Source organism: Epinephelus moara, chromosome 12 (assembly GCF_006386435.1).
Source record: "Epinephelus moara isolate mb chromosome 12, YSFRI_EMoa_1.0, whole genome shotgun sequence".
NCBI classification, from domain to species: domain Eukaryota; kingdom Metazoa; phylum Chordata; class Actinopteri; order Perciformes; family Serranidae; genus Epinephelus; species Epinephelus moara.
The window spans coordinates 22,625,262-22,642,925 of NC_065517.1; the positions used below are offsets into that span (position 1 = coordinate 22,625,262).

A 17,664-nucleotide genomic window follows, 5' to 3' on the forward strand; every position below is an offset into this window, starting at 1 on the left:
CTCATCAAAAAGCCTATGGGATTTTGCATTGGATTTTGGATTATTGACGAAAATAGGCTCTGTGGCCAACAAACATTTATGATACTTACACTTTTTGTTCAGCAAGACAGTCTTCACAAATAAACATCACTTTCATGATTACTGAATCCTAAATGCAATCGCCAGGAGTAAAAAGCTAATGTTAGGCTATAAATGAACTAGACTATCGTCACATTACCTAACGTCACCACCATAACAAGACTCTAAATCCATGTTCAGCGTGGCTCGGCTAGATGACGTTCTGTAGTCTCATTGAGCTTCTTGTTAGCGACTACCTTTTTTAAGACACATAGAAGCCTCAAAGTTCATGACTGAGGTATTTACTGACATATTTTATGTCGTAGAACAAAACAGAGTGTCTTCGTCTTGTGTTAACCACAGACCTCATTTAGGCATCTAACCAAAAACCCATTCAAAAAACCCACTGACTTTGAGACCAGGGAACAATGAGCGGTAATATGCTAACTCATTTCCAGCATATGACAAAAGTTGCAGAGGATGGCTAACACTACAAAAGTGACTGATGACAGCAAAACAGTCGATTATATTTCTGTTAAATGTTGTTTTCCATGTGGGTCAAAAATGATTCTTATTGAATGAAGTGTCTCCTTTGCATCACCTGATCTTATGAAATGTCTGCATTCAAAACGGGTTTTTAAATTAAATTAGAAACTGAGGAAAAAAGTTGAATTTAATACTTAACTGCACCCTGATGGATTATGATGGGAGATCCAGTAACACATTTTATAATTTTAAAAAGGGACCTGACCAAAAACGTTTGAGAACCCCTTCTAAACTTATTTCTGGGTACTATTTACACCCCTGTTATTCTATGGCAGTATCAGTCAGGACATTTAATTACATTTTTTTTTTTATCAGATTAGGTGCAAATTTTATTGAATTCTTCAGCTGTTATTACATTTGCAGGAAATGACTACCTTATTTTGAGGCTACAGGTCATACTGTTCTACTTTAAAAAAATAAAAGCTGGATAATGTTGTATTTTTTAACCACCAGATAGAGACAAGAGCAAAACTATTTGGTGTCTATATTAGCTTAAAACCAAAATAGGTTGATGTAAAATGACTAAAATCACATTCAGTGTGTTAGCAAACTGATTCTAGTGTTACTGTCTGAACCAGATGTACGGTTTTCTTATTTCTTCTTTTTTGAATCACTAGCCTACTGTTAAAATCACCAGAACCATTATAAGACAAATGAATGAATCAATGAATTAGGCTCACTGTCTCTTCAGGCCCAAATAATTCAATCTGAAACCAGCCACATTGCAGGAACATGATGTAGGCTGTTGTTCACACCAGTATCGGCGGTGTTGTTCAGGCTCTTGTTACCAAGCTGTGCTTCCCCTTGAGTCAGAATGACTCACTGTCTATATAAGACATGTCCTGATCACCTCTCGCAGATTATGAGGTTTATATATCTGAATCAGCTTAGGAGTGTGTGTTTGACACATTACAGGACAGAGGGACCTATAGTGCAGTTCTCTATATAAAATCTGTTCATCTTTGATAACACTAATTCAGTAACAAGGAAAATGTAACTTTATCCATTTTACTGTAAAGAATACCCTTTATGCTCATTTTCTGGTTCATACTATTAGAACATGTTTACATGTTTTAATGTTGTAAAAACACTTTATTTTCCTCACACTGTCTGTGCTGAAACACCTGTACTCACCGTCCGTCTGTCTTTAGCACCTGTCCCTTTGATACCCCCCAAAAAGCCCAGTCTGCTCTGATTGGTCAGCTCCCCCAAGTCTTCCATATCTCAGCAAAGATACTCTGTAACAGAAGACACCCCAATACAAGTAGAGCCAGTGTAACGGAATGGTACATACTTCCGGTCAGTGTTAATTTTGACAGCTATTTTCGGTTTAGTCTTAGTCTTGAGACGAACATGCTAATTAGTTTTAGTCACATTTAAGTCATTTTTATCCTGCGCAGTTTGAGTCTAGTTTTAGTCAACGAAAACTCAAAACGTTTTAGTCGACGAAACTTTTAGTCAATATGTTTTCTGTCTTTTAATCTTTAAACTAATCCAGTGAGGCTAATTCATGTTTCAGAAATAAGACACATGAATTAGATACAAAGTGTTTTTGCTTGCTAGCGAAACATCCTGGCACAGACTATTTACTGGAGTTTACCAGTCTGTAGCTCAGGCGGCATTTGAAGATAATTACAAGTATGGCCGTTTTCGACTTTCAATGTCCGCTGGTCAACCACGAACATTTTCATCATGTCTCGTCACGTCTCGTCACTTCTCGTCACTTCTCGTCACTTCTCACCATCGAAAATGAAGCATAGATTTCGTCTTAGTTTTTATTATCAATATCTCCTTTTAGCTTGTCATCGTCTTGTTTCCATCATGGAAAAAAGGTCTTTGACGAAACATTTTCGTCATAGTTTTCGTCGATGAAATTAACACTGCTTCCAGTCTCCTAAATCGGGCGTGATCGTCTCTCTGAATGTAATTGAAATTACCCAGATCTTCTGCATCATGGGGTCCGTAGAGCAAGCGCAATTGAGACTAACAGCTGCTAACTTCCAGTTTAGCCCTCCGCTAACGTGAATGGGGCTCTTCTAGACTTTCCAAATGTTATCAGACCAAATGGATTTAATCTTGAAAGTGAATGGAATCATTTCAGGGGGGTTGTGATGCTCAAAAAACGTCCACTGACGTCTCTTTCTCAATGTAAGTCTATGGGGAAAAGTCTTTTTGGGCCAAATGGCATAACATGACAGGCCCATTGTAATTCCATGTTTGGCCTCTACATCAAACTGGCTTCTACTTCAGCCATGTTCAGACAGTCAGGGCAACACATCTGACCTTTGTCAGATCTATTGGATTTTTCTGTAAATAACAAACTGAGCACCCACTGAATGAGCCCCAGTGCAGCAGACTCCACCCATCTGTTAATCCACTGTGGGATCAATACAAACACAAACACTTGGTGTGACTCTGCTGTGTTGTCACCCATAATGCACGGGACTGGGCTGTTGTCACGAGTCAGGACACATACTGTAGGTGTCTCTCTGCCATTCACAGCAAATCTGACTTCCCAAACAAACATCGGTGTCCAGCGTCAGAGGGGTTTACATGGGGTTGATGGAGGGAATCACTTTAGAGGATTAACACTGTCATCTGTTTAGATTATAGAGAGAGCTTACCTTCCCATCTGTCACCTTCAGGCTGAGGTAGACACACTGGCTGTACTGTAAATGACGGAGACCTCAGTCTGACTCACTCTGTCTGCTTATTCATTTATTCAGATTAAAAACATGACACCATGTCCCTAAATGGGAGCAGTGTCTGGATTGTTATGTGTTGTATATTAACACTGCCTGATTTCCAGAGTGGGCCTCTCGCTTTTAGGTCCATGATACATATTAAGATCCTGTGACCCGGTCTGAACCTCGCAGACTTCTGAGGTCGGCTGATTCTGGATTACTGGCTGTTGCCAGAGTTAAAACTAAACGTAGTGAAACGTGCCTTTTGCTTCTGCGCTGGTCAAATGTGGAACTAAATGCAAGAAGGGCTAAGACTTGAGACAATACTGACCCCCTAAAATCAAGACCTACCTGTTTACCATTGCCTTTGATTACATAAATCACATGTATTTGTTAGTTTAATTTGTGTGCCTTTACTTGCATTTGTATCTTGGGCTTTAACTTGTGTAATCTGTAAAGCACTTTTGGTTGCCTTGTGCTATATAAATAAATTTGCCTTGTCTTTAGATGACTCTGTTGATATGAGCTAAGATGACAGAATTCAGATTTACAGTGCTAGAGCGATCAAACCTCTTTCTATCAAGGTATATGTATGAAAGGTTCATGAAGTCTATATATTTCTATCTGAAGAGTCCTCATTATAAATAACAGACATACAGCAGCCCTATAAAGCAGCCTCTTACCCTATAATATGTCCTTAGAAATTGCCTATTAGTGCTCTAAAAAGCTGTATTTGTTGCAGTATCTGAAAGTACAAAGAAAGCCCAGGGCATGGGCGGATTATGAGACAATAGGCCCCTGGGTACATTTTGCAAAAGGCCTCACCACCTTTCCTACACAGGAGCAAGACACACAGAAGCCCCTTTTAAACTGCCAGATTTTTTGCGAATGTTGGGCCGTTTTGCTGGCCAGCTGTGAGTGTTTATACACACAGAGGCGGAATGGCGAGTTGATCCGAGGCGCCCAATTTTCCGCCTTATAGGGTAGTCATATTGGCGGAACCCTTTTAGTTTAAACAGACAGAGGCGGCCTTTAGGTCTGTTTAAACTAAAAGGGTTCCGCCAATATGACTACCCTACGAGGCGGAAAACAGGAGGGGCTGTTGAAGACTTGTGGGAGGAGCCGTTGATGACACCGCACGTGCGACCCACTGGCGGTAGATTAACAGGAAACAGCTGATAGCAGGAATTAGCGAGCAGCTAGTAGCAAGAGGGAAACACAAACCTGACAGACACTGTAAAGATGAGCAACTGGGGAGACAAGGAATTGCGCGCCCTCCTTGCCCTCGCAAACGAAGAGGCCATTAACCGTCAGATGACGGGGAAGAACGGGTCGATTTACGAAAGAATCGCCACCTGACTAGCCGTGGCTTCCCTCCCACGTCACTGTTTACGTCACACGCTGAGCTACACGTTTTGTTACTTGCTCACGCCCCCCATTGCCCCGAAAAAGGCGCATTTTGTATAAACAAAAGTAGGTAGGCAGCATTTCGCTGCACTCCCCAATTTTGTTTTTATACTGCCAATGCTGAAAAAAGACTGATTGGGCTTTCCTGCAAATTTGCACAATTCCTGTCTAAAAAGGGCTAGACTTTGTGGTGGTTTTGCCTCTTTTTTTGGCTCCCTCTGGTTGTTTTGTGTCCTTTGTGTTCACTTTGAATTTATTTAGTTTCTCTTTAAGATAATTTTGTTTCCCTTTGAGGTCATTTTCTTTCTAATACCCCCATTCCACCAAAATTAGTACGATTACGCAATTATTATTATTATTATTATTATTATTATTTTTACTGTTGTGTCACGTTCAATGTCACAAACAGGCCAGAAAATAATAAACACTAGAAAGCAGCATGGAGGCCAGCAAGTGCTGTTTGGGCAGAGACGGATGGTATTTTGTCATGGTTCGTCATTACATCTCGCTGGTAAAGGGGCTGAAATTTGTGTGTTCACTTGGTTGTCCTATTTTCATCATTGCCGATCGGAGCCGGAGCTGATAAATGCAGGTGACTACAGCAGAGACATTTGACCCAGGAGTTAATGCTGATTGTTACCTTTCCAAATAAATACAAAAGCCAAATGTTAGCAGGTGTAATTGATTGTTTTTTTTTTGTGCAGTAGCAAAGGGACTTATTTATATTGATTATGGTTTGATTTTTAGTTTTGACCGTCCTTATTTTATCTTTTACTTTGACAACATTTTATGACATGTCGTTTGTTTTATGCTCCTTGTGTTTTAAATGTGTTTAATTTTATTGTACAGCACTTTGTTACTGTGTTTTGAAAAGTTCTATTTAAATAAAGTTCATTATATTATAAAAATAGGTAATAAATAGTAATAAAATAGTCATAGAAATAAATAAATGCCTCCAATCTACTTACATTTTACACAGTTGTAGATACCAAACACTCATTGCTGGTGTATGCAGTTAAAATGGGATTTAAGAAATTGCTCATGCATAATATTGCACATAAAATAGTTATTGCACTAAAGAAAATGAACTGTAATGTGTTTTAGTGAGTTCAGAGTTCAGTATGGTAAAGGCTTTGGGGTAGAGACTGTTAATGAGTCTTGTGGTGTGTGTTTTGATGCACCTGTTGTTGCATTAATATTCATTGAGATGTATGAAAAAGACCTCTTATATACTATTTGAATTACTTGTTTTGCTTTTACGTGCATCATGGTTTGATGGTTTAAACATCATGAATTTAAAATACTTGAAATAGTGTGTTTTTCATTCAGGAACACAAGAGCTCAGCTGAAGCTCTGCAGGAATCACACTGCTTTTCTGTTTATACCGTGGGACGTTGGTGTTTCTGCACCAACTTAATAGAGTTCAGAGTTCACCCAGCATTTTATTTAGCTGTAACACCGGGAAGAGGAGGAGGAGGCTGGTGGTGGTGTTGTGTTGGCGGAGGTGTGATGGAGATTTTCAAGGTTACTGTGAATATGTGTGCAGAAGCAAGCCGTCTGAGGTTAGCTGCTCACACCTACACACGGAATAAGCCAACAAACCTTGATATCCACCTACACAACTACTGCACATTCAGTTTTACCTTCCTGCCTCTCTATCATCTGCATCACACACACACACACACAAACATTTCCTCCTGCAATTAGCACTTTTCCTCCTATAATTCATGCACGCCTGTTCTGGGGCCAGCGGGACTCATTATCCACGGGAAGTTAATTTACACAGGCTGACCTGTTGCAGATGTTGCACCACTCGCTGCTTAACTAAGCCGCACACTGCACTAACCCTATCCTCAAAACAACATCCTTTGATTTATCTCCCTCTTTCCATCTCGCCGCTCAACCCACTGTGTCCTCTTTATCTGCCTCTTCATCGCTCTCCAGCTCCCTTTCAGCTGATGGAGCTTATTGTGGACAAATAGGCTTAGGAGCATCACTATGGCAACGGCGAATCGTAAAAAGCTACATAAGCACTTCATCAGGGGCCGTGATCCAATGGCTCCTGTTGGAGATGGTGCCCCCAACCTCCTGCAACAAGTAAAGGCAGGCCGGAGAGGCTCATGGGAGGAGGAGGAGGAGGAGGGGGGGAGGCGGGAGACAGAGGGAGAGAGGTGGAGATAATGCTGTGGGACTGTGAGAGGACGAGAGAATCCATTTCTCTTCTCTCTGTCTCTCTCCGCTTTTCATTCAGCCAGTCTCCTCGGTATCCGTCCACCCATCTGTTGCCTGAGGACTTTTATTATTCTGCTCTGCAGTGATTTGGTTTCTCGGGGAGTGACAGAAAAACTTGAAAAGAAGAAGAACAGAAGAAGAAGAAGAGGTAGGAACATTTTGAATAAACAAATTGGAACAAATGATGTGATGCTTCAGCATGTTCAGAAGCTGTGTTTAAATCTGTAAAAGTAGGCAGCCGTCGAAGTGTGAAAAATCTTAGTTGTAATACTGAGCAGAGGGAATAATCTTGGAAAGAAGAAAGTTCAGGCCAGCCAATTTCTCTTGCAATTAGTTTTTTATTATTCATGGGAGGCAGGTCAAATGTAAATGAAACAAAAGCAGATAAACATAAAAGAGAAAAATGCCTATTTAGAGACACAAACATTTTTTTTACATTTTATTTATTTATTTAAATATTTTTTCAAGCAAAAATGCCCCAAATCTGTTTGTTACAGGTTCTCAAATGTGAATCCTTTTTTGGCCTTGTTTAAAAGGAACTGAATATTTTTGGACCCTTGGGCAGACAAAACAAGACAACATGAGGAAAAGACAACTAGAAGACAACACATTTGGCTCTATGGAATCATGTTGCACATCCTATTTTATCATTACTGTTGTCTTATAGAGATTAAAAGAGCAAAGAATTGGCTGATTAATCAATACACCCTACTCGTGTGTATTTCTTCTGTGAAATAATCTTCATTAAAACAATGTAGAAGTACATATAATAAGCTACAGAGCAATCACTGTTCTAATATACTGTAGCTGTATTGGCTGCATGTGTTTGATTCCATGTTGAAAGGTGAGTCAGTCCACTATTAGGGTCCACAGGTAATGCTGAGTCCTGTCTCACTCTGTCATTTTGATGTCAGAGCTTTTCTCTGTACAGTCACCTACAGCACTAAAAACAGCCCCGCTACATGGAAGCAGAGTCGTATAAAGCATTTACATCACCTGAGGATTGGACGACAACTTCAGCATCTGAACAGATTAACTCAAGATTAAAAGAGGACACTTACAAAACTAAATGGACTCCTAAAATGAAGACAGGATGAGGTACAACAATATATGTGTACAACTGTTAAATACACAGTGTATGCTTTATAAAACTACCTCTGAAGCAGTTTTGAGGAGATCACAGGCATGGATGGATTACTGAACAGGCCTACTGGCAGTGGTGTAGTGGTAGTTGATGAGGTGGGTGTACTACTAGGTAGATAAGGAGACTACCGAGGAGGAATTGGGTACACTCTCCTTTATATTCCAATGGTTCTTTGACTGATAGCTGGGTATACTGTTAACGGCTAGAAAGAAGAGGTGGATTTACTCTGTATACCTGCGTATACCTTCCACTACACCACTGCCTACTGGGCACAGGCCTAGCGATCCAAAGTGTCAGGGCTCTGCAAAATGTTGTTTAAATTAACACGTACTGACCAGGAAGAAACACAAAACAACGAAAAGATGCACAACAACTTCAAAAAATGCAAAACAACAACGAAAAAGGAGGCAAACATCTTAAAGTCTGTGTGTCTTGGTCCTGTGTAGGAGAGGCCTTTAACATATCTGTGCCCAGATGCCTACAGTCTTATAATCCACCCATTATTACACCTTGGGCTGCAATTAAGGATTTTTTTATTTTCTCAATTAATTGATCAGTCATGTGATATTTAAAATATCAGAAGGGTGCAAAATGTTTGTCCAGCCCATTCTCATTCCGAAGTCATCGAATACTGACGCTTTGTCAGTGATTCCAGCCTCAGACACCTGACGCCAAAAGCTACTTTTCTCAGTAGTATGATAAGCCACTGGACAGCGTCCAATTTAAATACTGATGGCAACGACGTTACATAAGGAGCTTGAAAGTCCCCATTGGATTGGCAGGAGGGGTGGTGGAATGGTCCAACAGACCCTGGACTTTCACCTGGGAGTCTGGTGTTTGCTTCACATTTGAATGTAGAGCCAAACCATGAGGTTTTTCTTCTAAACCACACAAAGACACTAAGACACAAAGCGTGTAGTATGTAGACATGAAAGACCACTGACAAAGCGGCGATATTTGACGACGGGATGAGAACATGTTGGCTTGTCACCATATCCTGAAGCTCAGTGGGTCCAATTCTTCAACTTATTTTGTCTGACCAGTTCAGACCCCCACAATATAATAATATAATAATAATAATAGTTTACGACTGCAGCTACTGGTGATATTCATTGTTGATTAAACAAACAATCAAACAAACAAACAAAACTGCAAAAGCTGAAGGTAACATCTTGAAAAGTCTTGTTTTGTTCAACCAACAGTCAAAAACCCAAAGATTTTTACTTTACTATTTAATATGGCAAAGAAAAGCAGCAAGTCCTCACATTTAAGAGGTTGGGACCAGACACTGTTTGTCATTTTTTGTTTGTTTTTTTTCTTGAAAAATTAAAGTAAATTGATCAATCATCTAGCAAAATAGTTGGTTAACTGATTTGGAGACTAATCATTTCAGGTTTGATTCAGTTTACAATCACAAAAACCAAAGAAAAGCAGCAAATCCTCACATTTAAGAGGCTGGAACTGAAGAACATTTAGCATCTTTACTTTAAAAATGGCAAACGATTATTTGAATATTGAAATTGTAGCCAATTAATTTTCTGTCGATCGACGAAACATTGATGTCTCCATAGAGTCCTTAAAGCTTTTTATTCTGAATTAAAGACCAACCTTCATTAGTGGCCTTCTCTGTTATGTTTTACTTTCATCACCAAAAGCAACGCAAACAAAAGACTGTTGAATTGAATACGGCAGCTGTGGGAGCAGATATGCACCTGTTGAACAAAGAGCCGGTGGATGGGAGAGACGGGGATCGTTGTCTTTTGGGAATTTGCCCAGATGTGGAAACATTATTCAGATCTGGAGATATAAATTATGCAAACTACCTCTTTTCTGTGTGGTAAAAATAGTATAAAAACTATAAAAAGGATTTAATGTGTTCTCTACGACTGCTGCATTTTCAGACAGTTTTGAAAAGTGACAAAACAAAACAATCAACTTAATTAGACGATCAATTAAATGTTCGATATCGAACAGCAACAGCTGCAACTGTTTTATTGGTTTCACATTTCAAGCTCTGCAAAGCACAAAGATTTCAGTTACTGTATAACCTTTCCAAAATGTCTCGTTAACTTTTAATAAAAGCAGCAGATCTAATCTGTAGGCCTGTATGCGTTCTCCTTTTATTCTCCTGTCACACACAGCTTTGAAATTAATTCAGCTCAGCACACACTTCTGTCTTGGCAGGATTTGTTTGTGATCTCATTTACTTTGAGGTCACGTCCAATCATGTCAGCGTGATGATGACTACCTCTGATTGCCTCTGTCATCAGGGGGCTGTGAAGGAGGACAGGGCCATGGCCTCCTGGTTCAGCTGGAATGAGCCGCCTCACAGGAGCCCCCAGCGGGACCCGGCAGACGTGGTCACCGACACCCTGATGCTGGAGTTCAGTTGGCAGCTGAAGGAGGCGGAGAGGCTACAGAGAGAGAGAGAGAACGAATACAGGCGCCTCAAGACCGGAGTGGACTACAGCTGGCTGGCCAACACACCTCGGTCCTCCTACAACATCAGCACCGGGGAGAGGCTCGGTCTGGAGGAGCTTTGCTCCAAGTTGCCACCTCCCTGCTGCGGCCTGGTCATACTCAAGTAAGGAGACACAGACACTGAGCATGAGCATTAAAGGATATTACTTTGATTTTTTGACCATGAAACTCCACTCTGAGGAACAATAATCTCTTTTAATTTTAGAGTTATGGACAAAAAAATAACCATTTGATGAAAGAAATATCACACCCACATCACCACTAAACCTTTATCTGCTCCTTAGCTGAAGTCAAAGGTGTGCTTGAAGGAATACTTCACCCCCCAAATGATCATTTGTATATTAATTTCTCACCCTGTGCTGCATTGAATTGGTGAATATAACTTGTTTTCTTCACTTGCCTCCACGATAGACGAGGAATCCAAAAACAGAGAAAATTCTTGATGAATTGAAGTCATAGGGGGCCATGTTTAACAACAGCAAAACTGTATCAAAACATCAGTTTACAAACACTCACACAACTCCTGCAGTATAATTTAAGTCTCATTTATCCAGTCACATGCTCAGTACTTCCAGAATACGTTGTCTTTTAGCTAAAACCTTACCAACTAAAAACACTTCCACATAAACAGTAGAGAAAAGCACCTGGGCAAGAAGGTGCATTTGTATTCCAAACTGATAGCAGAGCTCTAACAGAGGTGTGTCTAAGAGGTGTTTTAAATGGTAAGGTTTTAGCAAAACTGTTTGCCTGTGTTTTCTTCACAAATTTAATGTAACATGCGATGAATAATTGATATACAAATCATCATTTTAGGGTGAAGTGTTTCTTTAATTTATAATTATGGCTGAGAAAGTAATCATTTAATGGACCCAAATCAAGTGGCGCCCCAGATGCTGTTGAAGTATATCCTCCCGAGACCTGAACTTTTGTTTAGTATGCATTTTTAAAATCTCCTAGCTATGTGGGATCAGTAGGACCTGCTAAGAATAAAAAACTAAACATTGTCAACAATAATAAAGTCCCAGTGTCCTCAAACGGGAAGATACGGAAGTTCCAATGTCTTCTAAAATTGGTCAACTTTGTTGCCATATCAGACTACAAACATTATTTATCATATGTGAATAAGTTCCAACCATATAATGTGATCAGGTTTTGGACCTTGTCCACTTTTGTGTCGGGATCGGCTGCAGACTGACTTGGCAGAGATGGCTGCCATCTTGTTTTTACATGGATTAGTGTATTGTGCTCTAACTACCACTAGATGGCATAAAAAGTGTCCACAAATGAGGACAACAGGTCTAAGTTAAGAAAAATGAAATATAAGGTCAAGTAAACCCAAAATGTGATGTCTTCATATGAGGACACAGGGTTTCAGGAGGATATAGGCTACAGTAGTTTAAATCTATGTCAATATGATAGTTAAGGAATCGCATAGTAATATACTTTGGTTTCTTATTTTACAGTTAATATTACTAATTATCTGATGTGCAAAGACTAATAGGCCCACTGCAGTTCACATTTTGAGCTCTTCAACAATCCTGTTTCAGTGTTATGTATCTGTATGTTAGAAGATTCATCGTTCTTTAAACAGACCTGTTGTCCTTTCCCTTAAAAGACAAATATACAGCTTTAATTTGAAGGAGTACACTGAACATGTATGGCTAAACCTTCTTAAAAACATCACACAGAGGCCTCCAATTATTATTGATTATTTTCACAAGGGGGGGCGGTTGTCTCAGGACGGCTGTAGACACCACCAAAACCCTAATCAATCAACCCTCGGCTCAAGACCAAGATGCTCTCTAAAATCCATTAAAGTCAGCTGACAACTTGCCCGTGGTCCCTCACATGACCACACAGACGTCCTGAGCTGGTTTGAGCATCTGTTCTCAGAAAGCTGCCGAGGTCTCAGGTGTCTCGTTAGAGATCGACAGTTTTTTGGGAAGCAGTTTGACTGCTGGCTGGTGTTAATGTGAGTGAGCAGTGAGGTGCTAAATGCTGAGTGGAAGTCACACACACACACACACACACACACACACACACACACACACACACACACAGGGACCCATTGCATCATATTTGTGTGACTTCAATTAGCTGCACACGCAGAGCAGGAGTACTCAGTTGTAATTAACTGGTGCTTTCCGAGAAACGAGGCACATCTGGGTTTTCCCAAATGTCAGCCTCTTCTTCTTATTCTGTGTCTGGAACTTCCACAAAGTACACATAAAATTATAATATCAAAAGGACACTGAACTCTTACGTTGGACAGATGTTCAAACGATAATTTGGGTTTTATAAAGGGAGGCTGTATGAGATAGGCTCACTTATCTATAGTCAGTGTATTACATACAGTAGACAATGGTTAGAGTGAACAGCTGACCTGTCGTGCAACAGTGCAAGGCACAGTTGGGCGTTTTTGCGTAGGAGTATGGAAGTTCTATGGTTGAGAAAATGTAGTGCCAAAGGGAAGGGCTGTCTGACAGTGATGTAAAGCGGAGAAAAATATTATAAATGTAGCGTCCACTGAGACTGATATTGATTATTTTTACATAGGGCTTTTTTTTAAGTGGCTACAATACTTTTTGCTGAAAACCCTCATCCACAGCATTGCTGAGCTTCTGGGGTGCTAGTCCTGTCTGATTCTCCAAACAGGGAGCATGTTGACCCCCATCTACTGTATGTAATACACTGACTATTGATAAGTATCTCATACAACCCCACTTCCAAAAAACAGAACTATCCCTCTCAGGTTTGGTTGGAGTGAATATCAGGTTGATGACATTCTAAATCAGTGGTTCCCAACTGGTGGGTCAAGGTCCCAAAGTGAATGCACTGCAAGTGACTCACTAACATGCATGTCAAATTTATGAAAAACACACTATTTTTAAGTAAGTAAGTAAGTAAGTAAGTAAGTAAGTAAGTAAGTAAGTAAAGTTTATTTATATAGCACCTTTCACAGATAAAATCACAAAGTGCTTCACAATAAAAGCAAAAACACAGACAATAATACAATGAAAATTCAATTAAAAAAATAAAATAAAATAAAATAAAATAAAACAAACCCATAAGAAGCAATAAAAGGAGTTAAAAACATTTAATCAGTCAGCCAAAGGCCTGTCTGAATAAAAATGTTTTAAGTCGCTTCATAAAAATAGTACAGGAATCTGTGGATCTCAGAGAGAAGGGGAGAGCGTTCCAGAGTTTGGGAGCAACAGCTTGAAAAGCACGGTCGCCTCGGGTTTTAAAATGGGTCCTAGGGATGGTGAGTAAAATCTGGTCAGAGGACCTAAGAGTCAGATTGGGCGAGTACGGGAGAAGGAGGTCGGCAATGTACTGTGGCATCTGACCATGTAAAGCTCTAAAAATTAAAATTAAAATAAAAAATTAAATTAAAATTAATGCGGAATTTGATCGGTAGCCAGTGCAGAGAAGATAAAATTGGCGTGATATGTGATCTCTTGTTACTACTGATTAAAAGCCGAGCAACTGCATTTTGGACAATTTGGAGCCGGTTCAAAGTGGTTTGGTTTAAACAGGTAAAAAGAGCATTACAATAATCTAAACGAGAGGAAATAAAAGCATGAATAATCATTTCCATCTCAACTCTGGTCACCACAGATCTTAATTTAGCAATATTCCTCAAATGGAAAAAACAAGAGCTATTAAGCTGACTGACATGACTGTCTAGGGACAAGGACTGGTCAAGAATGACACCTATATTTCTGACGGTACGCTGAGCATGAGCACTTAAAGGCCCCAAAGAATGCTTAATGACAGGAATGGAGTGATCCGGGGCAATTATAAGTGATTCTGTCTTTTTAAAATTTAACTGGAGGTAGTTGTCAGACATCCAGCTTTTAATAGCATCCAAACAATCATTTAAAATAGACAATTTTGGCTGGACTCACCAGTTTTAAAAGAGCAGTATAGCTGAATATCATTAGCATAAAAATGATAAAAGATTCCGCTGTACTGACTAATAATCTGTCCAAGAGGCAGCATATACAGGGAAAATAACATGGGACCCAGAACAGAACCCTGCGGGACACCGCATGACAACGGCGCTGCGTCCAACATAAATTGGCCAGCAGCGACTGAAAAACTCCTATCAGTGAGATATGAGGAAAACCAATCTAGAGCAGACCCAGTACAGTGAACATCCTGCACAGAGCTTTTATTTTGAAGTGGTGTTTCCTGCTGTAGAGTGACTAACAGACAGCTACTTAACAGAGACAGCAAACTAAATCAACAACATGTCCAAACACAAGTATAACGCTAAATATTTTAAACTGTGTGGACCTTGAACTAATGACTAAAGAGAAATCTGGACTCCATGGCTGGACCAGTTGGGAACCAGTGATTTAGATGACCCAATCACCAGAGAAAGTGTTGGCATTGTACATTTCTGCAAACCACAGATGTGTTCGATTTACATGTTAATATGTAGCAATTGTGTTGAAACTTTGTATTTCAACAATGCTTTGGGTAACGTGTGGTTTAGGCATAAAAAGAAACTAGTTATGGTTTGGAAAAGTTCATGTTTTGGCTTAAAATGCTCAGGTTTAAGGGCACAATCCCTGCTGGAAAAGTAGCCATGTCTCAGTAAAGAATAACCCTTTTTTTGTGGCACTATCCCGGCTGGAAAACAAGAGCAATGACTCGCTAAAAACAGTCGGTTTTATTGTTTGTTGGTCTCCAACCATGGTTTGCAGCTTGGCGGGCATCTCTCCTAGATTGGTGGTTCCCAACTGTGGGTTGCCAGTCTACTTTGAATGGACTGCAGGTGACTTGCAAAAGTGTCAAGTTTGTAAAAAAACACACTTTAGTTTTAAAGACAGGGAATTTCTGGCACTGAGCTTTTATTTTGAAGTCCCGTTTCCTGCTGTAAAGTGAGAGACTAAACAGTAGACTAGTAGACTAGAGTAGTAGACTAGACAGTAAACTAGCTGAACAACATGGCCAAACCCAAGTATGACGCTGAATATATTAAACTGTGTGGACCTTGAACTAATGACTAAGGAGAAATCTGGACTCTGTGGCTGGACCAGTTGGGAACCACTATTCTAAATGTCTAACCATGTTAGAATTTCACATTCTGTGGACGTTAACATTATGATGTTTTGCAGATGTTGGGTTGATTCAGTGTTGTTATTCTATGTCAAGATATCACTGGGACGAAATGTTTGGAGGACGTTGGATCTCGGTTGCTTTAACACACAGTTCAATACCAACAAAATATCAGCGTCATCTGCCGTCAGCATTCTGCATCAAACTGACACTGGCATTCAAACTGTCTCCTATTTCACACATGTTTAATGTTACTGTTATTTTGTGACAGCTATTTTAGGAAAATAAAAGTCAGATGGTTACATGAGTAAGACAGCCTCTCTGTTTTGAGACACAGTTCATTTTTATGTAGGTGTCATGCCTTTTTTTAGCCCATCTCATATCTCTCATTTTATCTTGGTAAACAAAGCACTGTGTGGTTCACAATGAGAGGGACCGTAGAGGACAAAATGGGACTCATTTTCTGTATTGATTAACCAGCACACTGTATTGTGTAAATAAACAGTCGTGCAGCTTTGATGGAAAGATGATTGACTGGATCTGTAAGACATGATGAATTTAAAGTATGAATAAATAGATGAACACAGACTTATAGACTTACAGAGGAGATGGAGGCTTTTTCCCAAGGTGAAGAGTGACCTTTCATACTCAGTCAATAACATTGATTGAGTCGTTATCTCATGTAAACCTCCACTAAAGGTTAAACGATCTGTCAATTTGAGACGGACGGCAGCTTTCAGTCTTGCATGTTGACAGTGGGGCTACATTCATTCACAGTTAAATAAATAAAGCCTTTTTTCCACTTACTAAATTAAATAATGTCACATTAAAGCCTTTTGCTTACAACACCAGTGATGGTTTAAAGGTGTGGGTACACATAATAAATATGATCCTGGCTCTAAGTGTGTCCTCAGAGCTAACACGTGTGTTTGTGTCTGTGTGGAGGAAAGTAGGCCAATCATCAGTTAACCAGCAGGACTGACTGGGAGGCAGCATCTCAAATAGCAGGCTATTTAAAGGCTTGTTAAGGCCTCAGCACCTCTTGTTAGCAGGAGGAGGAGTAAATGGGGGGTTAGCAGGAGTGTGCTGCTGGTCACACAGGTGGGGGGCTGATGACTGTGATCCTGGCTGCCTTTTATAACACTCGATATTATGTGGGTGTTATTTTACAAAGAGGCCAGAAAAACGGTAAAAAAACCAAAAAGATCTTGTGTCTTGCCTTAAGGTTCTTTCTTCAGTTCACCTGATAATGCAAATATATTGATATCTGTGCATTGACGCAGGTGTGTTGCGTTGCCTTTATGTTTTCTTTTCTTAAATTACTTAATATTGATTTGTATACTTTATTGTCACATCACATTTTAACTTAATGCTTTAATGTTAAAATTTTTTTTTATTTTCCTTAAACTGTCTGTGCTGGAACACCTTTATTCACCCTCTGTCTGAAACACTCTGGGTTCATCCCATTATCTCTCCTCAACTCCTCTGTCCTCTATCCTCGATCACTTAACTCAGAAATCGATCAAGACTCGCCATCTTGTAGGATGCCCCAATACATTAAATGTACTTGGAGGAGTTGCGGAGAGAGGAGCCTTTCAATGGAGAAGAAAGCAAGGATACACGAGCTCAGCCTTTGTAGAGGTCGTTTACCGACTGACACACACCCCTGATTGGATATAAGTTACTGATTGGACAGCGCAGCGCTGTAGCTGATCAGACTGATCTGATACATGTTAATCAGTTGCCACCTTCATCAGAAACGTCGCTTCACGCTGGGCCGTACGTAGGATTTTTGAAATACCGAGGTCATTTAGTCGTGGTGCACGTGGGGGGGTCAGAAATTTTTGTCAATTATATATCAAAAGCCTTCAATCTGGTTTACTTTGACAGCCAAATTAAGAGGCTACATCTATAAAGAACTACACACATCATATTAGATTAATCCCATTTTATCATGTTTCTCTTCCCACTTCATACTATAGCGAAATTGCCTTTCACCAAACTTTGTTTGTGGGTATTTATAATTATGTTTGAACCACTTAT

The 17,664-nt window shown here is 39.9% G+C and overlaps 1 protein-coding gene across 2 annotated transcripts in view; it reads left to right on the forward strand.

Moving 5' to 3' along the window:
- The first annotated feature begins 6,860 nt into the window (after window positions 1–6,860).
- rd3 (retinal degeneration 3, GUCY2D regulator) overlaps window positions 6,861–17,664 on the forward strand; it is a 13,659-nt gene continuing 2,855 nt past the window's right edge. The window contains exons 1-2 of one of the 2 annotated variants that reach the window (XM_050057762.1): window positions 6,861–7,074; window positions 10,255–10,654. In XM_050057762.1, the coding sequence (XP_049913719.1) occupies window positions 10,308–10,654 (347 nt within the window). In that variant the 5' untranslated portion in view covers window positions 6,861–7,074; window positions 10,255–10,307. The remainder of the gene's footprint in view (window positions 7,075–10,254; window positions 10,655–17,664) is intronic. The other variant, XM_050057763.1, reaches the window with a different exon arrangement.